Source organism: Thamnophis sirtalis, unplaced genomic scaffold, assembly GCF_051295495.1.
Source record: "Thamnophis sirtalis isolate CommonGarterSnake01/CBP01778 unplaced genomic scaffold, rThaSir2_p1.2 scaffold_6, whole genome shotgun sequence".
Classification (NCBI taxonomy): Eukaryota; Metazoa; Chordata; class Lepidosauria; order Squamata; family Natricidae; genus Thamnophis; species Thamnophis sirtalis.
In genome coordinates, this window is record NW_028261386.1 from 6,636,251 (window position 1) to 6,660,595 (window position 24,345).

The following is a 24,345-nucleotide window of genomic DNA, read 5'->3' on the forward strand; positions in this document are numbered from 1 at the left end:
TTTACAAATGAACAATATGCAGTACCTTCACCAGATGCTTTCACCTTCCATCCATTTGCCAAAGATACATGTTGCTTGCTCGCAAACATTTTTACAAAACATTTTCTATTTCTAGTAATGCGCTGTGATGCTCCACTATCAACAACCCACGAATCATGGTCTATTGGTGCATTGCTAGAAATAGCCAAAGTAGACATAGCTAAGTAGACATTAGCGTTTTTCTTAGCCTTTCTAGTATTCTGTTGTTTTGCATTTTTACAGAATCTAGCTATATCTCCTGGTTCCACCACAAATCCACGAAGCCCTTATCCGCGGAGACATAAGCGCGAAAACTAATTCACGCCGTTCGAAGCGCTAAGGAAAAACGCGACCCTACTGCGATGACATAATCGCGGAGGGCAAATCCGCGCATTCCCAAGCACTCAGTACCCTAACCCTAACCCTAAATCTAAACCTAAACCTAAACCTAAACCTAACCCTAAAACAAACCCTAAAACAAACCCCTAAACCTAATCCTAACCCTTACCTTAATTGAAATCGGCTTTCTGCCGCGGCACCATTTTAAAGCGCCCTTCTGTTGCCGCGCTGTTGTCGCGGCGGTGATGACGCGCGCTGATGACGTCGCGGCTTTAGCGACGCGCTTATGTCTCTGCGGATAAGGGCTTCGTGGTTTTGTCGTGCCACGATATCTCCCTTAGCCCCACAAGAAAAACATTTTCTAACAGTGTAGGCCTGTGGTAGTCAACCTGGTCGCTACCACCTACTTACGGGCGTTCCACCTTTCATGGTGGGCGGTAGGGGTTTTGTCCGATACTGAAGCACTTCCCTTTTTTTAATTTAATTGACTTCCCTACTTTATAAATCACCATTACTGTGGAATCGGTGGGCGGTTAGAAAATTTTACTACTAACAGAGATACAAAAGTGGGCGGTAGGTATAAAAAGGTTGAGTACCCCTGGTATAGGCAGTCGAAGATGACTCCTCTTGTTGTGGTTTCTCTCTCAGTTCTTCTCTTTCCATCCTTCTTCTTGACTCTTCCAACAGTCGTGCAGTTATGTCAGTCAATGTTAGTTCATTTCGGGTTAGGACTTCAAGGGAAGATACAAAATCATCTTAACTCTCATCCAGTGAGGAAAGAATGACGTAAACTTGGTGTAGCTCTGAAAAAAATCAGTTCTTTTTCATGTAGCTCCTGGAAAACTCCTTTCATAAAGTTTAGATGAGCTAACATATCTCCACCTTTCAGAAGACGTGCCCTAAACAGTTTGCCTGTAATATGTATATGTGCACCTACAGTGTCACGTACATAAATCCTCTTCAAATTTTCCCAACATCTTGCAGCAGAATTTTCTCCACGAATATGTACTAATTGTTGGTCAGTCAGTGTTAGACCAATTATACACAACACTCGTTCGTTGCATCATTGAAAATCTGCTATCTTCTTGGCATCATCCTCGTCATCTGGATCCCAAGAAGTTACATCCGGTGGATTCTGTACAGCATCCCATAATCCCTCCCTATGCAGGAGTAGGCTGCACTTCATAGACCAGGAAACCTAGTTTGTTTCATCCAACCGGGTTATCATCGATAGACTTGTTGATGGGTCGTGTGCCATCTTCTCCAGGATAGTAACAATCACAAACTAAACAGCTGTCTGTATACAGTATTGCATATCAACGCCAACTCTCCTTTAGCTATGTCTGGTATAACCTGGGCCCATAACCAGTGTTAGGTAAGCTCCCCGTTAGGAGAACGAGTGCGTGCAGAGAAGCGTAGTGAGAGTGGTGTAGAAGAACGGATAAACCAGCATACGGAGACAGTGAATAGTAAAACAGATAGTATTTTACTTCTGTGGAAAATAGAGGTATGCAGAGTGTAGGTATGGTGTTCAGCTAGCTTTACAGCATGCGACTGCTATTTTGGATACCATGTTTTGCAAATCACAATTGTGGTGAAAAATATCCATCTGGTTCAGTTCCAAGCCGGGAGAAAGGCACTGGAGACAAAATGGAGGCTGGAGGCTGCTTGGAAAGATGGTCTAATGATGAAGCAGAACCATGAGTTCTGAGTAGCTGACCACATGGAGTTGAGAATGAGGGATTTTTATATCTTCTCTTGGCCTTTGCACTTGAGCTTCCTGTTCCTGTGCAAGAACATGTATTCTATTGACTGTTGTCAGACTCCCATGGGGCCACGTAGTCCCTGAGGTCAGCAAGACATATTCTTCCTGTTCACCGTCTCTTCAGGACGGTTTAGGTCCGATTAGACCACCCAGCGGCAAAAGTATCGGCTGCGGTCTTGGAGCATCGAGACCGCATGTCCGTATCATCCCGACGTTGGGTCCTCCTCCCCATATTCTTCCTTTTTATTGTTTCTCAAAATATTTCATTCTTCCAGGAGAGAGGTGGGTGCTAACTTTCTACACAATGATTGCTTCATCCAGCACACTAAAGCATAAATAACCAAAATAAGTATTTTGGTTTGGTTCACCGACAAAAGGGCGAACGACAAAACCACGCCTGACTAAACCGCGTTGCTGACGTCATCAACAGGGCGACAACAGCGCGGAGAAAGAAGCACGCTGTAAACCCTAAACCTAAACTTAACCCCTAACCCTAAACCTAACCCTAAACCTAACCCTAACCCTAACCCTAACCCTAAACCTAATCCTAATCCTAATCCTAATCCTAAACCTAACCCTAAACCTAACCCTTAACCTAACCCTAAACCTAACCCTAACCCTTAACCTAACCCTAAACCTAACCCTAAAGCTAACCCTTACCTTAAGTTAAATCGGCTTTCTTTCGACGCGCTATTTAAAGCGCCCTTCTTTCTCCGTGCTGGCTGTTGTCGCTACGTTGATGACGTCAGCGACGCGGTTTAGTCGGGCGCGGTTTTGTCGTTCGGCCTTTTGTCGGGTCACGTTTTGGTTTAACACTAAAGGCAGCCATTGACTCTTCACATTAGAAGGACTGTCAGGATTTTCCCTGCATTATCCACACTGGAACCTAATTCAGTATCTGGCATTTCATTTGCTCACAAGTAGTGGAGTCAGTCAGCCTGAAATCTTTGAGCTGCTGCCTTGGTTTTATTATTTCCTTGTTTGGGAACGATATTGATATCCTGCCAAACCGAACTGATTCACAATATCGTACAGTGCAAAATCCCCACAACATTCAATAAAAATCTAAAACAACATAAAATCAATAAACCAGAAGCAACGATGTTAATAGGGCAATAAAGTATTAATAAATATACCCCAGACACCAACCCTGATCTGTTTGGCAGCAAATTAAAACTTGAAGACTCTTCAAAATGGCTCCTCTTGAACTGCTGTTCAAAATAATGCATCTTAACTGAGCTTCTGGGATGGGGTCCAGAATGGAGAAATCATGATTTAGGGCAGCGTTTCTCAACCTTGTCAACTTGAAGATGTCTGGACTTCAACTCCCAGAATTCCCCAGCCAGCATTCGCTGATAAGTTAGTAACATAAGTGAATCTGTTTTCCCCATTTGACTTTGTCAAAAGGTGATTATATGACCCCAGGACACTGAAACCATCATAAATATGAATCTGTTGCCAAACATCAAAATTTTGATCGTGTGACCATGAGGATGCTGCAATGGTCGCTAAGTGTGAAAATGGTCACTAAGTGTGAAAAATGGTCATCAGTCACTTTTTTCAATACTATTGTAACTTTGGTCACTATACCACCTTTCTTGCCACAGTTCTTAAGTGAATAACTGCAGCTGGTATTTTGTATTTTGGATAGAATATTTTTTAAAATAGTCTAAGACAATTTACCAGCTGCAGTTATTCACTTAAGAACTGTGGCAAGAAAGGTGGTATAATGGGCTTAGTGACCAAAGTTACAATGGTATTGAAAAAAGTGACTGATGACCATTTTTCACACTTATTGACCATTTTCACACTTAGCGACCGTTGCAGCATCCTCATGGTCACGTGATCAAATTTTTGATGTTTGGCAACAGTTACAATTTATATTTGTAAATTGTAGTTATGTTGAAATAAAAAAAATATTACAATACTATTTTTGCGTTGTATGAAAATTTTTGTTGCTCCATATAAATTTTTTAATCAAGCCCCCCCCCCCCCCCCCCCCGGTCAAAGGTGTCCCTCTTTACCAATCTGAAAATCTGGTCACCTTAGTTAAGATATAGCCTGTTGTGCCTTGAAATGGCTTCTACTGTACAGCACAGTAGAGTTGCCATGGTAACGGCTTCACAGTACTCCACAAGGAGGTTCCCTCTAATACAGGATTGGGATAAATACATACCCGGGCTACACCCAGTAGTGTATTAAGCAGACTAAGCATGTGCTTAGGGCACCAGGCCCAAAGGGGGCACCACAAAGTTGAGAAAGAAAGAAAAATGAAGCCAATGAAGTTTGGCTTCCTTTGTACAATATGTATAAAGGAGGGGGGGGGACACCAAGATTTGCCAGTGCTTAGGGCACGACCAGTGAGCCTTAATCCGCCACTAGCCACGCCAGATTATCAGTTAGTAAGAAATAAAGCCAAACAGGCAGAAGCATAGAGAGGTTCTTCCCCAGGACAAGCTGGGAAAATGTGTGCCAGCAACTCTGTGGTGAATTAAAATGGTTCCTTCCGCTTCCAATAGCAATAGCAATAGCAGTAGACTTATATACCGCTTCATAGGCCTTTCAGGCCTCTCTAAGCGGTTTACAGAGAGTCAGCATATTGCCCCCAACAATCTGGGTCCTCATTTTACCCACCTCGGAAGGATGGAAGGCTGAGTCAACCCTGAGCCGGTGAGATTTGAACCGCTGACCTGCTGATCTAGCAGTAGCCTGCAGTGCTGCTTTTAACCACTGCGCCACCTTGGCTCTTACATGGTCCGTAAGAACATGACGACAAATCGTCTTTGCATTCCTGCCAAGGAACCAAGATGGATGTCTGTGTAGTAGAGACACCAGGAGCTGATGGAGATTTTACCTGACACAAGGCGGACAGGGTGTAGCTGGTGGTAGAAGACAAACTGTCCAGGGGTGGCTTCTGGCTTCTGTTACTGCCAGTTCACTCAGGGATGTGCTTTGTGCATGCACATGCTTTGGGCGCACATGCTCAGTAGTAAAAAATTGCTTCTGTGCATGTGCAAAAAAACAAGATGGCAGCAGTTACAGCCCCACGGATAGAACCGGTTCAGGGGCGTGGCTAGCCGAGTTACTACCTACTCAGTTGAACCAGTCCAAACCGGTAGGAACCCACCTCTGAAACTGTCTGAAACTGCAGAGATCTGTCAGCAGCCCTAATGGATACTGCTCAGCTGAATGATGAGAAGATGCAGCTTCTATGGCAGGAGTGGGGGCACAATGGTGCCTTGTGGACTTCAACTCCCAGAATTCCTGAGCCAGGAATTCTGGGAGTTGAAGTCTACAGGTCATAAAAGGGCTGTAGTTCCCCATCCTTCTTCTACGGTGTTGATTATGCACTTACAAAGTTCCAATGTCAGGGTTCCAAGTAACCCCCAAACGAAAGAAGACTCGGAGGCTTGAATTTCCTCAAAATTCCATTTTATTAGTCATGATTGGCACATCTGGGAAAACCCAAATCTGAAAGCTTCCAGGTTTTCCCCACCCAAAAGAAAGTCCAAGTCCCTGCCCAGGACCCACATGTCCGTCACATGGCCCAATCAGGCACCATCCAAATCTGGAGATGCCTCCTAGTCACCTCATCACAGCTGCAGGGCAAGCGGGCCTTGACTTTCTGAGAAAGAATGTTATTTTGACTATACATCACCCACACGCTATATAATCCCCCCCCTCCTGTTTTCCCACAGTACAAAATGTGGCAGGCTTGAAAGACCAAATGTAAAAGATGGTTTCCAGGTCTGACATCATATTGCAGAAATATTGCATTGTTCATATTTGAAATTTAATAAATTTGTATGCCGCCCAATCTTGTAGGACTCTGGGTGGCTTACAGAGACAAGATAAAAAAAAGTTTAAAAATTAGGAATAAAAAGATACAGTTTTTAAAAATAACACACCATCCATTCTGTCTAGATGGGGCTGGACATTGTTCAACAGCCCTAGGCCTGCCGGAACAGCCAGGTTTTAGTGGCTTTTCGGAAGGCCGAGAGAGTGGGAAGGGTCCGGATCTCTACGGGTAGATCGTTCCACAGGGCCGGAGCAGCTAGAGAGAAGGCCCTCCCCCAAGGGGCCGCCAACCGGCATTGTCCGGCCGACGGTACCCGGAGGAGGCCCAACCTGTGAGATCTATTGAGGGGAAAATCCCTAACGTTGGTGCGGGAGGATTTGGTACATTCCGACGACTTTCGGACTAGTTAATTTACTCTGACCGATGCAGCTGCTTGGATGAGCAGCAAAACGTCTCAAAGTAACAAGAAAATAAGTCCAGTTGCCACAACTCAACCTCCGTCTGGATCTTTATCGACATGTTCACATTGCATACTTCAACTGAAAAGGCACTATAGGGGTGACTTAAATGGGGGCCTTGCCTACAGGTTTACAATCTGAAAGGCAGGATGCAGGAAAAACAACTCCTGAGTCATAATGGCTGGACTACCGTTAATGTGCTGTAGGTGGGGCTGTCCTGGGAGACCCAAGGAAGTTGCAATGAATCTGGACTAGAGCAGCCCAATTCTCGACAGGCTGTTGCCAACTCAACTCAGCCCCTTGTTGGGGTTCCTGTTCAGGGGTGGGCGGCTATGGGTTTGCCCAGATTCAGGCAAACCCGTAGCTAATGTTTTGGCCGCTTCGGAGAACCTCCAAATCCCACCTCCAACATTAATTAAAGGACCACTCTTTATAATAAAGAACACAAGAGCTACAGTTTACATGTGTTCTTTATTATAAAGAGTGATCCTTTAATTATTGTTGTAATATAGTTGCAGAGCCACGCTGAATCACACAGGAGAAAACAAACTCCTAGAACGCCATAACATCCTGATAGTGCATAACATAACATTCTGAGATGTGCCCTACCATTGACGTCCAGGATTGACCATATATAGACTGAGCAGTAGATTAGAAATTGTACTTTTACAGGCTGTCTTTACCCACATGCTATTGCTCCTCCTGCCTTTGTCCTATCTCAATAAAAGGGGCTCTCAGACCCCCAATCTGGGTCGTCGCTCCATCCCGAGAAAGGTTGTCTCCTGTCTTTTCTCAACATTGGCCTCATGGGCGAACCACGGGAACGTTACAAATTATTATTATTATTATTTTTTGTTGCTCTTGAATTGTCCTTTGTAAAACAACTACAAGCAGATTTTTTTAATCCACATGGACTTCTTTCACACTTGCCCTTCTTCTGAGTTATACTTGTTTTTTCCAAGAAAATGTGGTCACTGCAAATAGATCTAACTACAAAACTATTAAAAAAAACCTGCACACTATTTTAAGAAAACAACTTTAAACTGATCTCTTTTTTAAAAGCTGCAGTGAAGAAGGGAACCTAGACCTCTGGCAGCCAGCAGAGGGCACTGCAGCATTGCAGTTTGTGAGAGGCCTGTTAAATCTTGTCTCCCGACTTCAATCCATCTTGCTCAGAAGGAATCCCCAATCCCTAGTTTGGAAGATTCTGTACAAGATTTGAGAGATTGCAGACCCATTGCTGGTCACAACAGCTCCAGCCAGCAACATGCTAGGCTTTCAGAAAGCTGACTCTATCCCAGGGGTCAGCAACGAGCAGCTCTGGAGCCCCATGTGGCTCTTTAATCCCTCTGTTGTGGCTCCCTGTTGCCAGTCGGCTCCACAATCGATAGGGCTTTCGTTTAGGACAGGTAAAGGAAAAAGGATGCCACACTAGGAGGAGACTAGCGAGGGAACCAGATTTCTGATTGGCTCCAGAATTGAATTGAGGGCTTCCGGTTAGGACCTTTGTGGCCCTTTGTGTTTAAGGTTGCCAACCTCTGTTCTATTCGGTTCCACCACAAATCCGCGAAGCCCTTATCTGCGGAGACATAAGCGCGAAGACTAATTCGCGCCGTTCGAAGCGCTAAGGAAAAACGCAACCCTACCGCGATGACATAATCACGGAGGGCAAATCCGCGCATTCCCAAGCACTCAGTACCCTAACCCTAACCCTAAAACAAACCCCTAAACCTAATCCTAACCCTTACCTTAATTGAAATCGGCTTTCTGCCGTGGCGCCGTTTTAAAGCGCCCTTCTGTTGCCGCGCTGTTGTCGCGGCGGTGATGACGTCGCGGCTTTAGCGATGCGCTTATGTCTCCGCGGATAAGGGCTTCACGGTTTTGTCATGCCACGGTTCTATTCTACCAAGGTCCGCTTTTAAGCGTGTTATGTAGAACATCTCTGGCAGAAGCTGAAGGCCACCGAGACATGTGTAGGAAGCCTGTTTCTTCAAAGGATGCCCAGTTGAAGCGTTTCAAAGGAAAACAGGCCTGAACTTCAGATATCAACACTGAAGCTTGTGGCCTGCAATTAGCACTACAACTTCCCCTGCTGTTTTATGATGCTATTTATTTTTTAAAGGGAGTTGAATGTTCATTCTGTTCTTTGTTACAAAGGCTTCCAACTTACCTGCAGGATTAGCAAACCCACCAACTGTGGGAGAAATTGTAGAATGCTCTCCATATGGAAAGGATAGGCAGTATTCACCTCTCCCAGCTGCCTGGTTCCGCCCCACCTTGCTGTGAGTGATGTCAAGTTGGCCACACCCACTCAGTCACATGACCCCCCACCAAGCCACACCCACAGAACCAGTAGTAAATTAAAAAAAATTGAATCCCACCACTGGTACCAGGATAGAACCCAGGAGATTTAAAGTTTTAGTTCTGCTTTAGGCATGCAAGTCAGCTCGGTGACTTTGGGCCAATCACCAGAAGACTTGTGAGTTCTAATCCTGCCTTAGGTATGAAACCTGGTATGAAACTTTCACCAATCACTAGAAAACTAGCGAATCTAATCCCACTTTAGGCATGAAAGCCAATTTGGTGGCTTTGGGCCATTTCTTCCCCCTGCCCAACCACTCTCACAGGGGTGTTGTTGCATTAAAAAGAGGAGGGGAGGAATATTGTGTGTGTTCACCTCATTTACAAAAATAATAAAGGTGGGATGTCAATAAAATAAAAACTAAAAAAAATGAAGCACATGAACGAAGTGCGTGTAGATAATATGCCTGTGATGGGAAGGACACTGATTAGATCAGTGTTTCTCAACCTTGGCAACTTGAAGATGTCCGGACTTCAACTCCCAGAATTCCCCAGCCAGCATTCGCTGGCTGGGGAATTCTGGGACTTGAAGTCCAGACATCTTCAAGTTGCCAAGGTTGAGAAACACTGGATTAGATAATACGGTCTCTACATCAGAGGTGAATTGCTCCAAGTTTGGTCCCGATCAGGCGAACTGGTAGTAGCAACGGCGGGAGGCTCTGTTCACCCACTCGGACGCTTTTGCACATGCGCAGATGCTTCTGTGCATGCGCAGAAGTGTCGCACGCATGTGCGAGCGCATGCACAAGCAAACTGCTTGGGAAAAAAAATGGAAATCCACCTCTGCTCTATGTGAACTATGTCTATCCAGATGTATGCACAGATACCCATTCTTCCAGTCCACCCAATCATTAACCTTCCAATCTGCAGAGCTGACACATGCATTGCCTTGCAGGAGTCCAGGATTATAGACACAGGGAGGGGTGGGGGGAAATCCAGTTTTCAAAACAGAGTCTTGGAATGGGAAGTAGTAAGGTTTATAATACATGGTGTTATGTTTATAGTACACAGCATTGCTTCCTTTAAATGACAGAACGCAACAGTGGGAAAGAAGGAGGTCGTACATTAACCGTTACTAAACACTAAAGATCATCAAATCTTGTTATGTTATACATGTACAGCAACTAACTGCTTTACAAAAAGCAAAATAATACAATATATTGTCACATGTATTTACAGTATAGTAAATATACTTTTTTTTTCTGTCAAATTTTACACAAAAATATTTACAGGGTGAATATACGGCATTAAAAAAAGGATGTGGCAAATGCAAAAAAGTGAGTTCTGTCTGTTGCATAACATTAAGACGTGCTTCACGGGGGAAGGCAAAATTAAAGCAGAAACGATGTTGGGGTGTGGTAGGGAGAGAATGTCTCTACCCCCCCCCCCCCAAAAGAGATCGAGAGAAGAGCACCAGCCGTATCCTCAAATATTCCATCCTGCAGCACGTGGGTTTTTTCAAAGGTTCCCTGCTTATGGAAAATAAAAGGATGCACATCCGAGTGAAAAGCACAGGTGGTTTCAAAGGAATTTTTATGCACACAGGCACACCATTCAAAGAAAAAAAATTGCATCATGTTTGATATTCAAAATCAAGGAAAGATGGCAGAAAAACACACAACCCCTTCCCCCGGCAACCTGCTAAATATTTACAGTACTTCAGCCGCACACTTGGAAACTCTGCTTTAACAAGGAGTGTCAAAATTTAATTCTCACCACCCACCCCCACTTTGAAATTCTGACAGTTCTACAATGCAGGACAAAACTAGGTTTTCATGATACTCAAATCCCACTGGGATTGGTCGGTTGTTCATACAAGTCAAGTTTCTAGCCCTCTGCACAACACCTGCTGATAACCAGAAGTTGAGACATGCTGGTTGAGGAGTGCAAATTCACACTAGGCTTTGCCCAGACAGAAAACCACTCTACTCTCCACACGCAAGTTACGCAGGAACAATTTTGTTTCATGGATCTTTCCTTTAAAAGGTGAAGGCACATGGATACTCACCAGGCAACCACCCGCTCGGCAAAAGACACACACTTTCCCCCTCTCCTATGCTTGTCGTCGTATTTTGGGAGGCAATTTTGATTGGCTGAAGTATCTGGGCTCCCCCCAGTCCCCCACATGCCTCCTAAACTTAAAAAAAAAAGGAAGAAGAAACTTTTAACACAGGGATGTCCAACTTTGGCAACTTTTAAGATGTGTGGACCTCAACTCCCAGAACTAATTCTAAAAAGGAATTTAAAATGCTCTTGCAAGCAGTCGGAATCTATGCCTCTTAAAAGTTCCCTGGGAGAAGGAAACCATTTTCAGCAACTCAAAAAAACTAACTTGGCTGGAGATTAGAGGCGGGTTGCTCTCAGTTTGGCCCGGATCGGGCGAACTGGTAGAGGCTCTGCCCACCCGCCCCGAGGTTTCTGCGCGCGAACAAACTGGTTAGTAAACCAGTTAGGAACCCACCACTGCTGGAGATGTTTATTTTTGGATTAGCATCGGAAGAGGAGGGCACAAAGCAGAGGGCTTCTTCTCAAATCCTTCTGGAGTAGGACATTTACTAATCCCAATGTCAACAAGTCACCTAGAAGCTGTTAACAGCTTTTGCCAGCTTTTAGAGCAGGGATCTCCAAAACCTGGCCATTTTTACACTTGTGAACTTCAACTCCCAGAATTCCCCAGCCAGCATGGCTAGCTAAAGAATTCTGGGAGTTGAAGTCCACCAGTCTTAAAAGTTGCCAGGTCTGGAGAGCCCTGCTCTAAAGATAATGGACTACATCTCTAAAAATCCCTAACCAATATCGCCAGCATGTCTCATTCTACGAGTGGAACACTTTTGGTCTCCTTTAATTTAGTATCCTCCAACCTTGGCCACTTTAAGACTTGTGGACTTCAACTCCCAGAGTTCCTCAGCCAGCTTTGCTGGCTGAGGAACTCTGGGAGTTGAAGTCCACAAGTCTTAAAGTGGCCAAGGTTGGAGAACACTGCTTTAATTGATTGATAGAAGTGCAATCTGGTTTCCTAGTTTCCAGGCAAAACCAAATATCCCACTGCCTGGAAATTTTAGGAGGAGCAGCCCTCCGACATCTACAAAAGGCCAGTCTCGAATAAACAGGCTTGTTTGGAATAAAATGATTGGCTCTTAGATGGAGCCACCTTTCCAGTTGTGGTTCAGGTTACGGAACGGATGCAGGTAACCAGAGAGAAGTCAAAAAGATTTGGGGCCCTTTTGGAAGAGCCTTCCTTGACTGCCAGGGAAATTTCCCCAACTCACCGACGTTGGTTGGCACTCAGTGATAATCCACTTGGCTTCCACCTTTCCACACCACTGATTTTGGCATGTGGGTGTGTCATCTGTGTGGCACATGGAGCAATTTTGGCAGAGTAGGTGTAACGTCTCCAAAACATCGGATTTGGCACGACAACATACATCGCAGAGAGACCAGGAAAGAACCTGAGTCTTGGGAGAATGCTGGGCCTCCTCGGAGTACAGAAATCTTCACTTCAAGTCGGAAGGAACTTCCTCTTCTTCCATCTTTTCCACTCGTGCTTCAATTAAATTCATTTCGGCTACAGATCCAGTGGATCGAGGGAATCGTTTCTTTTCCAATCAACTTCTTTGTGATTTTTCTCGGTTTGGCAGACAGTTGGCATCTGACACCATATTTGCAGCCCACCTCCCCCATCGTAACAAGACTAAACGGTTCTTCTTTGTACTGACCCAATAAAAGCAATTATTTTGATATGTACAAAAACACAACGACGCTTCGAATGAATTGCTAATATAACATGCTACGTGACAGTAATAAATCTGGACCTTCATTGTACCACCTCTGAAAGATTTAGCTGTGGAATTTCACTTACTGAAAATCGCATTGAAAGTTCATTACAGGTCCTTAGGGATAATTTGGTTATTTGTGGAAATGCGGGAGTACAACTTTCAACAGTTAATTCATTTCTGGGTGTGTCCCCTCCCCCCCCCCCCCCCCCCCCCCCCGTTTAAAATCAAGAGGTGATGGCTTTCCAAATTCAGGCAGATGGAGCCTTTTTGGACAAAGTCGGCATGATAAGGCTACTTTGTTTTGTTGTTTTGTCGGCTGAGGCTTCTAAAACTTTGGTGGGAAGCAAGTGTCAAAATGTCAGAGAAAACAGCAAATCCAGGATATTCCACCTCCTTTTGGCCAGGAAATCCAGGGGATGGTTATAGGTCAGTGATTTTTCTCTGTTTATTACTTCTACTTTGCTGTGAAGTGTATGCAGCATAGCAATCAAAAAATATTCTCTAAAAGCACTTACCATAATTTAGGTCAGCCAGAGGTGTGTGTGTGTGTGTGTGTGTGTGTGTGTGTGTGTGTGTGTGTGTGTGTGTGTGTGTGTGTAGGTATCCATGCACAGTTTGTCTGGGGAATCTAAAAAACAAAGTGGTGGAAAGTTTAACAAAACTCAAAGAGTTTGTTCAATCTTGCACAAGGTGCTATTTTTGGAAGCATCAAGGGATACACCATCTCCTCAAATACCTAGATTGGTATTTCTCAACCATGGCAATTTCTGAGGGAGCGGACTTCAACTCCCAGAATTCCACAGCTAGCGTGGCCATTGAACAGAATTCTGGGTGTTGAAGTCCACGCACTTGGATATTGCCACGGTTAGGAAACACTGGACTAGATGATTAAATAAAGGAGTATCTTGACAATCTAAAACTGTGTTCCCCTTACAACTTACAACATTCAGAACTGGGCTCAGAGGACCAGTAAAAGGAAGTCCACAGCTAAAGAGGACACTACGCTATGCAAGTTTATTGGCCCGAATAAAATCTCACTAGTGTGCAAACAAGATTGAATATTAACACTTTTTAAAAAAAGTAGACATGAAATAAGCTGTAAAAAAGGAACACCCCCCCACCCTCCAATCAAAATAATCCCTCAATTTACAAAAAAAAAAAAATATTGAAGCTATCCGAAGTAAGATGACTGTGACTGTGATTTCTGTGTCTTCAGATACAATTATGATCACTTCTGCCCATTCTTTTTTTTCCTCGCGTAGTCCCACTCGTCAGCTTTGAAATCACTAGTTTGAAAATGATCAGAGGAGGAGCAAGTCTTTAAAAAAAAAAAGGCAGCTGTATGAAATCGAAGTGAAAACCCAAAATAAATGTACAAGGACTGTTTCAAAAGTTAATTGCCTGGCACCATGTCGGACGGGGTGAGGAGATGAGAGGATCAAATTTAAGTGCGGCATGATCGTTTAGGGGGAAGTGGGGCTAGAGGGAATAAGTCAGGTTTCTGTTTTTCTTTAAAAAAAAGAAGAAGCTTCACACCATCTTCTTAACATTGTGGCGCTTGAAACTGCCGGTGCTCCGTTGCTTCTGCACCTGGCTAGCTGAGCCATGGCGGATCCTTCCGCTGTTGGAGTGTGCGGCCGTGGGAGAAAGTTCCACGTTCTCCTTGTCGATTCCTTGGGGGAAAAAAGAAACACATCAAGAAAGAAAAGAGGCAACTGTAGGCAAATTAGCATCAAACCTTTGGCAGTTGATTATAGAAATGGTAAAATAAGGTAACTGGCTATATCAAGGGTATTTCAAAAGGAGAAGCAAGGAAGGAAGGAAGGAAGGAAGGAAGGAAGGAAGGAAGGAAGGAAGGAAGGAAGGAAGGAAGGAAGGAAGGAAGGAAGGAAGGGCATAGAAGTGCATATGGAGCTGAACTGAATTGGAAGGCAGCAGAAACCTAAGCACTCCCCACATTCTTGGGGTCTAACCTCACCATCCTGTTGGCTATTCAGGCTACTGATACCACCCAGTTCCAGGGAAATGAACTGCATAACTTTGAAAATTTATATATATATATGAACAATTCATTTACTTAATTGGTTCGTGACTCTCTGAGACTCCTTGCTGAGTTTTGCAGGCATATCAGCTCTCCAAGCCAGATAAGGTCTGTGACTGTAAATCCTCCCTTGAAAGACTTTGCTGGTTATGAATGAGCAGAATTCACAGTCAATTAATAAAAGGTTTTTTTGTCAGGACAAGGAGTCTGCTTCGTTGTTTGGGGAAGCCTGGGTCAGAACAGGTGTGAACTGAATCTTACCCAAAGGATATACAAAACGTGCATCTCTTTCCGAAGAGAGAGTATTTTTGAGATTTTAAACCAGGGACATCCCACCTTGAAACTTTTAAGATCTGTGGACTTTTACTCCCAGAATTCCCCAGCCAGCCAAAGTTGCTGGCGGGACACTCCTGTTTTAAATCAAACTAATGTTTGATTAGAAACACAAGAAAAGGTTTGGAAGGAAAGAGAGAGAAATGGGTCAGAAAATGAGAATAAAGAAGGATGATAGAAAGAGGAGTACAAATTTTCCTACAAGAAGATGTAAGCTAACATTCATGGGGAGAAAATTATAGAAACGGTTCAAAGGACTTAAGTATTCTCTAAAGAAGGAAGAATAAAGTACTGACAGCTTTGGGGAGCAGAATTTTTTTTAAAGTCAGCTAAGGCAGTGTTTCTCAACCTTGGCAACTTGAAGATGTCTGGACTTCAACTCCCAGAATTCCCCAGCCAGCGTTTGCTGGCTGGGGAATTCTGGGAGTTGAAGTCCAGACATCTTCAAGTTGCCAAGGTTGAGAAACACTGAGCTAAGGGATTAAGACAGAACATATATGCAGATATGGGGAGGTGGGGGGGGGGGGACATGGACCAGAATTATTTCCTTCTTTCTTCCGTCATTTTAAAACTGGGGACCATCCAAATATAGTCTATATAAAATGATTTAGAGCACACAGGAGAATGTCCCTAATATAACTCAGAATCTCTTAGGGGTGGACCATTTTGGGCCTGTAACCCAAATATCACACCCAGATGGAATTATCTTCAATCTCCAGGGCTAATATAGGTAGTCCTCGACTTAGAACCACGATTGAGTTCAAAATTTCTGTTGCTATGCGAGACAGTTGTTTAAGCGAGCTTTGCCCCATTTTGCAATCTTTCTTGCCACGGTTGTTAAGTGAATCCTGCTTCACTCTGCTTATCAGAAGGTTGCAAAAGCTGATTGCATGACCCCACGACCCTGCAACCGTCATAAACACGAGGCAGTTGCCAAGGACCTGAATTTTGATCACAGGACTCCGGGGATGCCGCTGTGCAAAAAATAGTCATAGTTCACCTTTTTTCAGTGCTGTTGTAACTGACTGGTTACTAAATGAACAGTTGTAAGTCAAGGACTAGTTGTACATTGTCTTAAGAAAGATGGGTGGTTTATAGCAAGGAGGAAGAATGAGATTTGCCAGTGCTTAAGAAGAAACTTATCATTCAGTCTTATTCTAGAGTTGGAATTACCTGCTATAACCATTTTTGAACTTGGGAATTTGAGTTATCTGTTCGGAAAGCCGGTTCTCGAAAGTTATTTTAGAAATGGAGAGTGGGGGAGATATGCATGATTACAGGTGAGACTTATGTTTGGTCTTTTGGACTTAATGTTTATGGATGTTTCACTCCCCAACAGTGCACTGAGGATGCTACCTAGCTGGGTAATGAAATGTCTACAAACAATCAAGCTCTGAGAGCACCAAGACCTCCACCAAAGAGACAGGTTCCAGAGTGATTCAAACAGTAACTTCTCAGATGGACTTCCACCACTGCTAAAGGTTTTTAGATGGACTTCCACAATGACTAAAGCTTCTCAGATGGACTTCCACCATGGCTAAAGCTTCTTAGGTGGACTTCCACCACAGCTAAAGGTTCTCAGGTGGACTTCCGCCACAGCTAAAGCTTCTCAGGTGGACTTCCACGACTGCTAAAGCTTCTCAGATGGACTTCCACAATGACTAAGGACTTCCGCCACAGCTAAAGCTTCTCAGGTGGACTTCCATCACTGCTAAAGGTTCTCAGATGGACTTCCACAATGACTAAAGCATCTCAGATGGACTTCCACCACGGCTAAAGCTTCTTAGGTGGACTTCCACCACTGCTAAAGCTTCTCAGATGGACTTCCGCCACGGCTAAAGCTTCTCAGGTGGACTTCCGCCACAGCTAAAGCTTCTCAGGTGGACTTCCACCACTGCTAAAGGTTCTCAGATGGACTTCCACCACTGCTAAAGGTTCTCAGATGGACTTCCACCACTGCTGAAGCAACATGGTTCATGCTAACTTTTCTCATCAACCCAACCTTCTTAGAAAGACAAGGACTGGAGTTGGAGTTGTGAATCAACAGTGGCAGAGCTCCAGAATTCACTACACTTTCCCCTTGCCTTGCTCCAACCCCCAAAGTAGAGAGATTAACATGCACAAAGGACTCTAAATGAAATTAGTGGAGCAAGATCAGACCTTCCAGTCTAGAAATGAAAGCAAGATTTACTGTTGACTCTGTAACATCAACTCCAAACTAATGTCCTGCCACGAATATGGACAAGTAAGAGAATAAAGGGGAGACTGAGTTGCCAAGATTTAGCACAGAGTCCTTGCAGAACTGAGCAAGGGCAAACAGTTCCTATAACACTTTGGCTAACTTCCCCAGGCATCACTCGGGATTAGTATGTCCTGCAGCAGGGAAAGAAATATATACCCACTATATTCTTGGCAGCAATTGTGCGAGTTGCCACTTTTCTGCATGTAAATAAGTCTGCCCAGAGGCAAGGTATTTACTGATGATAATCTGAAAATCTCAAAGAAACGGGGGACAAATATTGGGGTTAGGAAACAAAGCAATTCTTATTAAATTGAGGCTCTGTGAAAACCTGTCAGAACAGGCATGTCCCTGAGTGAGCAGCTTCCTCTCCACTACTGTTCTCCTGAGAAATTGCAATGTTTGAGCAGTTACATGAGCCGAGGTGGCGCAGTGGGTAGAGTGCAGTACTGCAGGCCACTTCAGCTGACTGCTAGATCAGCAGTTCAGCGGTTCAAATCTCACCGGCTCAGGGTTGACTCAGCCTTCCATCCTTCCGAGGTGGGTAAAATGAGGACCCGGATTGTTGTTGGGGGCAATATGCTGACTCTGTAAACCGCTTAGAGAGGGCTGAAAGCCCTATGAAGCGGTATATAAAAATCTGCTATTGCTATTGCTATTGCTACAAGTAGGCAAGACATATTTGTGGCACATGGAGGTGATCTGGTAGCTAATTGTGTGCCAAACCACGTCTCTCATAATCTCCAGGGCGTTGCTGCCTCAGAACTATGGCAGTTGCACTCCAACATCCCTGGGATGTCTTAGATCCAATTATGGTTTGGATCTGGGTCTCCATTATGAGAGAGATCCAACCAACTTCACTCTCTTTAAACATCGAGATTCTGGCGAGGAAGACCACAGAATAAGGTGAGCAATGCTAGCAAAGAAAAACAGTGAAGAATACGTCTATTAAAATTGGTAACCCAAAGAGCCAAAGGGATATTCTATTCAGGAGCCCTGGTGGCACAGTGGTTAGAATGCAGTATTGCAGGCCGACTGCCCACAGCCTGGAGTTCGATCCTGACGGGGCTGAAGGTTGACCCAGCCCTCCAGCCGTCTTGAGGTCGGTAATACCAAGACCAAGATTGTTGGGGGGAAGATGTTGACGCTATAAACCACTTAAAGAGCAGGGGTCCCCAAACTTGGCAACTTTAAGACTTGTGGTCCAGAATTCTCCAGCCAGCATAGCAAAGCTTAACTATTAGGGAGGGGCTGTCTTCACCCTCTTCCTCTCACACAACATGTCAGGACTGAGCTGCCTCTTATTCCTCTGGCATGCATGCCCCCTCCCTCCTGGGAATCCAATCTACTATGTTCCATCATAATTGGCAATCTTTTGAAGAAATGATGGGAAATGCCCCGGAGGCTTTAAAAGGGAATAGAACTAGAGGTTAAGTGATCTCCATTGGAGATGGACCAGGACATCCACTCAAGGCCCGTTTCATCCTGCTGCTCCTGAACATGCCCTGTCTCTCCCACAGGGGAGAAGCAGCATTGGGCTCAGGCATTGGGGTCCTGCATTTCCCTTTGTCAAAAGAATCATAGTGTCAGGCCTGGAAGCCATCTTTTACACTGGGCCTTCAGGCCTGCCACATTTTCTAATGTGGGAAAATGGGAGGGGGGATTATATGCAGCATGGGAGATATATAGTCACAATAACATTCCTTTCTCAAGAGAGTCAAGGACGTCTTGACCTGCAGCTGTGATGAGGTGCTGGGCAAAGACTTGAAGTTTCTTTTGGGTGAGGTAAGCCTGGAAACTTTCAGATTTGGGTTTCCCCAGAAGTGCCAATATGACATCTCTAATAAAATAGAACTTTTGAGATAAAAACTCAAGCCTTGGAGTTTTCTTTTGTTGGGGGTGTTATCTGGAACCTTGACACATCAAATCATAAGGCCAGAAGGGACCTTGGAGGTCCTCTAGTCCAATCCCTTGCCCAAGGCAGGAGTCCTTATATCATCCCACACAAAATGCTTGTCCCTTCTTTTCTTGAATGCAATGGAGTGCACCTAACCCCGGGAGACAAGCCATTCTTCTCATTGACAGGAAATTCCTCCTTATTTCCAGGTTGAATCTCCCTCTGAGCAGCTCTCCCATCCATCGCTTCGCGTCCCACCTTTGGGTCCAATGGAGAATGAATGGACGCCCTCTTCCCCGTGACAAGCCCTTCAAAAGTGGGTAGACCTCTTTTGACTAGCCATGTTACCCACCAATTTTTTTTTAAAAAAATCCTTTCGTTTTCCAAAAGCAATTATAGCTCATGCAAGCAAAATGGAACAGATGGAGGGGGAGGAGGGGGAGGAGAAAGAGAGAGAATGTGTACCTGGGCGAGGAAGGTTGGATGAAAACGGCTGATTTAGAGCAAGGCAGAGATGCTTCACAGACACAAGAGGAGAGAGGTAAGATGAGCGCTCAACCATCAGGATTGGGGGAAAGATACAAAACATTTACTGGACAGGGATAATGTGTGCATCTCTCTATCCCTCCCAGTGTCCTTCCCCTGCCCAACTCACGCCACCATTCTCATTTCTACACAAATCAAATGTATGGAAAAAAAAACCAACATATTTTTGTTTCAACGGGGCACTTTTTAAGAGGAGAACATTGGAGAAGGCCTGACTCTGGTCCCAGGACCTGTTTCAATGCAGAAAGAAGAAGCAAGCAAAACCACTTACTTGATGCAGCTATCATGTCGGATGTCAAAAGGAGAGAGTTAAAAAAAAAGTTCCTTTTTGATGTGCCCTAAGTGGTATGCAGAGCCATGTTGCCTGGCACATAAGCCGTTGCCCCAGCTCAGCTCCACTGACAGTGGAAGTGCGCATGCCTCCCGCCAGCTAATTTTCGGGTCTCTGCCGTACATGCATGGGGGGTGGGGTATATGCGGGAGACGCGTGCACATGTGGGGTGGGTGGGGGTTGTGCACGCATGCGCAGGGGGCAGGGGGAATGCAGTGCCCCTCAGGGTCCATTTTTATTCCCAGGAGGCTTCAGGCAGGTGTATCAAAACGGGTTGTGCCGGGGGGGGGGGGGGTGTGTTGCGCAAGTAAGTGCAGGGGAACACAGGGGGGTCATGTATGTATGCGCAGGGAGGCGGGGGAGTCCCATGTGCATGCGCAGGGAGTGGGTTGCGGGTGGTGGTGGTCGTACGCACATTGCATTGGGGGGGGGCCTGCACGCTTTCGGCACATGGCAACAAAAAGGTTAGCGATCACTCCTCTAGCCCTTAGTTTCTCAATCTTGACAACTTTTAAGATGGGTGGACTTCAACTCCTAGACTTCCCCAGCTAGCATGGTGGTTGAGGAATTCTGGGAGTTGAAGTCCATGCATCTTAAAGTTGCCAAGGTTAAGAAACCTTGTTCTTAGCCTAAAGCAGAGCACCATATTGAAACTCCCAAAGAAACCTCAACTAGGCGAAGTGGACACTATTATACACTATTGAAATAATAGAAAATACTTGTAGCTCGGGTTTTAGATTTCTGAAAATGGTTTGCTCTCCAAGCTTGTCTCAATTTAGTTTCTGAAACATTTCGTTACCAGACTAGGTAACACCATCAGCAGGATTTTCTTTCTTTTTCTCCTTTGCTCATAAAATGTCTTGTGTGCCAGTTTGGTCAGTTGGTCGTGCAATAGGTTGTTCGTTTGGAGTTATATTTAAATTCTGAGCAGAAACAGGAGAACCAATCAGCTGCTCACAATTTAAATATAGTTCCAAAGGAACAACCAATCATATGACCAACTGACCAAACTGGCACACAAGACATTTTATAAGCTAAGAATAGGACAAGGAAATTTTACTGATGGTGTTACCTAGCCTGGTAACGAAACGTTCAGAAACTAAATTGAAACAAGCTTGGAGAGCAGACCACTGCCAAAATTATTATGCATTCTCCAAAAACTTTCAGAACTCCCCAAACTATTAATAATTCCTTCTAGGATTGAAGCAACCCTGTTTGGGCAAATCAAGAGATTTGCTCAGTGTCTTTGACTAAAAGTTCTCCCCTCTGCTTCTGATGTAACTTTAGGAAGTGTAGAGCAGATACTTGGTTCTGCTCCTCCCGGCCGCAGCTCTGGACCTGCCTTCTGTTTGGCCATTATTGCTTCAGACATTCACTTTGGGGGTCAAAAATCTGGGAAATTCCTGCCTTCTCAATTTTTGTTTTTCATGGAAAACCCACGGCCCTCGTCCATTTAGAGGAACGATATAGGAATTAACACAGAGTAACAAAAGGTAAGTCAGGGAAGGTTGAAAACCAATTTCTGTATTTTTCTTGACAGTAATTTCATGAACGCTTTCAAGTAATGGACAACCGTGTTTTACATGGAACAGGAGAGAAATCTTGCAGCTGCTGCTCACATTACACCCTAAAGTACAAATAAGGTAAAGTTAAAGGTTCCCCTTGCACATATGTGCTAGTTGTTCCTGACTCTAGGGGGCAGTGCTCATCTCTGTTTCATAGCCGAAGAGCCAGCGCTGTCCAAAGACGTCTCCGTGGTCATGTGGTTGGCATGACTAAACGCCGAAGGCGCACGGAACGCTGTTACCTTCCCACCAAAAGTGGTCCCCTTTCTTCTACTTGTATTTTTTATTTGCTTTCGAACTGCTAGGTTGGCAGAAGCTGGGACAAGTAATGGGAGCTCACTCCGTTATGTGGCGCTAGGGATTTGAACCACTGAACTGCTAACCTTTCTGATCGGCAAGCTCAGCGTCTTAGCCACTGAGCTACCATATCCTAAAGTACAAATAGGAAGGGGCTTAAACTATTTCTGTAGAGGCTGTGTTCTTATAACATAACTAACAAGTCAGCTGGGTGGGGAACAGCAATAATAAAAATGCAACAATAAAACAATCTATCAAACAAACAAGAAAAGCCTAGTGCCAAATCAACATCATTCCACATATCGAACTATGCAATCCCTTGTTATCCTCCTATTTGGGAGAAAAGCCAGCAGTTACTGGCTTTCTAGAAAGTGAAGTGATTGCAAGCTTGTTGGGGAAGGATGTTTCACCGCACAGGAGGGGCTACAGAAAAGATATGCTTCTTAGCTACCACTAGATGGCGATATTTGAGGGAGCAAAAATACCTGGAAGGTGACCATCACTCTTAACTTGGCTGCTATAAGGCGTATCCAAATATTTTTTTCTTTTGAAGATATTTTGCTTCTCATCCAAGAAGCTTCTTCAGCTCTGACAGGATAGTAGGGAGGCGAAGAAGCTTCTTGGATGAGAAGCGAAATGTCTTCGAAAGAAAAAGAAAAAAAGAAACTCCAGTTGCCGCCTGAAAAAGCACCTTTGGGACAACCGTGACCTGGATGACTGAGAATCTCTACGGACTGCTAGGGCCTAATTAAGGAACTTCCAAGGAAAAAAAAAAACAGCACCCCTACCAACACTGACAGGACAAACCACTAAGTACATTGTATAAATAGAGAGCAAAACCTGCTCCCTTCTAGCATTGAAGTTATTACCTGGTTGGTTAATGAAACGTCTGCAAGAAAACTATCAAGCTCAGAATGCATCAAGGACTCCCACAGCTGCATCACTGAACTGGATAATTGTACTGCAAAGGCTTATTTTGTATGATTATGAGTGTGACTTAGGACAGTGTTTCCCAACCTTGGCAACTTGAAGATGTCCGGACTTCAACTCCCAGAATTCCCCAGCCAGTGCTGGCTGGGGAATTCTGGGAGTTGAAGTCCGGACATCTTCAAGTTGCCAAGGTTGGGAAACACTGACTTAGGAACAAGCCCCAATTGATTTTAAAGGTAAAGGTTACCATCGCACATATGTGCTAGTCATTCCTGACTCTAGAGGGCGGTGCTCATCTCAGTTTCAAAGCCAAAGAGTCAGTGCTGCCCGAAGACGTCTCCGTGGTCATGTGGCTGGCATGACTCAATGCCAAAGGCGCACGGAATGCTGTTACCTTCCCACCAAAGGTGGTCCCTATTTTTCTACTTGCATTTTTTACGGGCTTTCAAACTGCTAGGTTGGCAGAAGCTGGGACAAGTCACGGGAGCTCACGCCATTACGTGGCACAAGGGATCCAAACTGCCGACCTTTCTGATCGACAAGCTCAGCATCTTAGCCACTGAGCCACTGTGTCCCTGTTCCAATTTGGTTTTAGGCAAGAATATTATATTTTTGAAGGTAAAAATAATCTGTGACTCTGTACCTGTGCAACCAGCTGATCTTTCCTCCAAATATCAGACCACCTTTAAAAATACTAGTAAGGGAAAGGTGAAGAATAGTGTGTGGACACCATCAATTCTGATGTTCTGGCTATGTATTCACCGGAAACTAAACATATTAATTGATTCTTCAATCCGGGCTCATGGATCTCCTTAAATAAGTAGGAGTGCCAAATCTACTGAAGATGGGGGACTTCTGGTGCAATGGGTGAGGGGAAGGGTCCACCACCCGCCACCCAAGGAAAATGGGCCCAAACCAGAATAGGAATGGGATGACCTCAGATTGAGAAATGTATGGCGAACTGACCTGGGGAATGCTGGGAAGTTGCAAGTGAGGTCATGGAATTCGAAAGGTTCAGGTTTGCGGTAATGCTGAGCTGGCTCTGCACCGCAGGAGGGTAAGGAGATGTTGGGGTCAGGAGGGACTCTTCACTGATCTCCTCATCCATTCCAGGCAAGTAGGTATCGATCAAGGCGTCAAGGAACTTCACAATCAGCTCAGCGTAGTCGGGTATTTGACTTTGCTGGAAGAAAATGAAAAAAGAATGAACTTCCTATTTCTTTTTGTTTGTTTGTTTTTGGTGGTGTCCTTGTTGGTCTCTGAGCTTTTTCCCCCCTTGCAGACATTTTGTTACCCAACTAGGTAACATAATCAGTGCTGCAAGAGACTGGCTTCTGTTCTTTGTTTGTGTATAACAGAGAATGGAATGCTAGATTTGTGTATATGCCCTGTTATGGGTGGGAATTGTCTGGTGGCTCCTTGGTTAGGCTGTTGGCTCAAGGAACCACCAAGAAAACTTTCACCAACTAACAGGATAAGCCACTAGAATATAAACCCTCCTCCCTTCTAGAACTGATGATGTTACCTGGTTCAGGGGTCTCCAACCTTGACAACTTTAAGACTTGTGGACTTTAACTCCCAGAATTCCTCAGCCAGCTTTGCTTGTAGATTTCAACTCCCTTTAAGACTTGTGGACTGGGAGTTGAAGTC

General features: G+C 44.6%; 1 protein-coding gene across 3 annotated transcripts in view; it reads right to left on the bottom strand.

The window, feature by feature from the left end:
• Nucleotides 1–13,183: 13,183 nt before the first annotated feature.
• Nucleotides 13,184–24,345, bottom strand: part of NF1 (neurofibromin 1) — a 270,036-nt gene continuing 258,874 nt past the window's right edge. For all 3 annotated transcript variants that reach the window (XM_087717167.1, XM_087717166.1, XM_087717165.1), the window contains 2 exons: nucleotides 23,662–23,878; nucleotides 13,184–14,189 (listed from right to left, as the gene is read on the bottom strand). In XM_087717167.1, coding sequence (XP_087573293.1) covers nucleotides 14,047–14,189; nucleotides 23,662–23,878 — 360 coding nt within the window. In that variant the 3' untranslated portion in view covers nucleotides 13,184–14,046. The remainder of the gene's footprint in view (nucleotides 14,190–23,661; nucleotides 23,879–24,345) is intronic.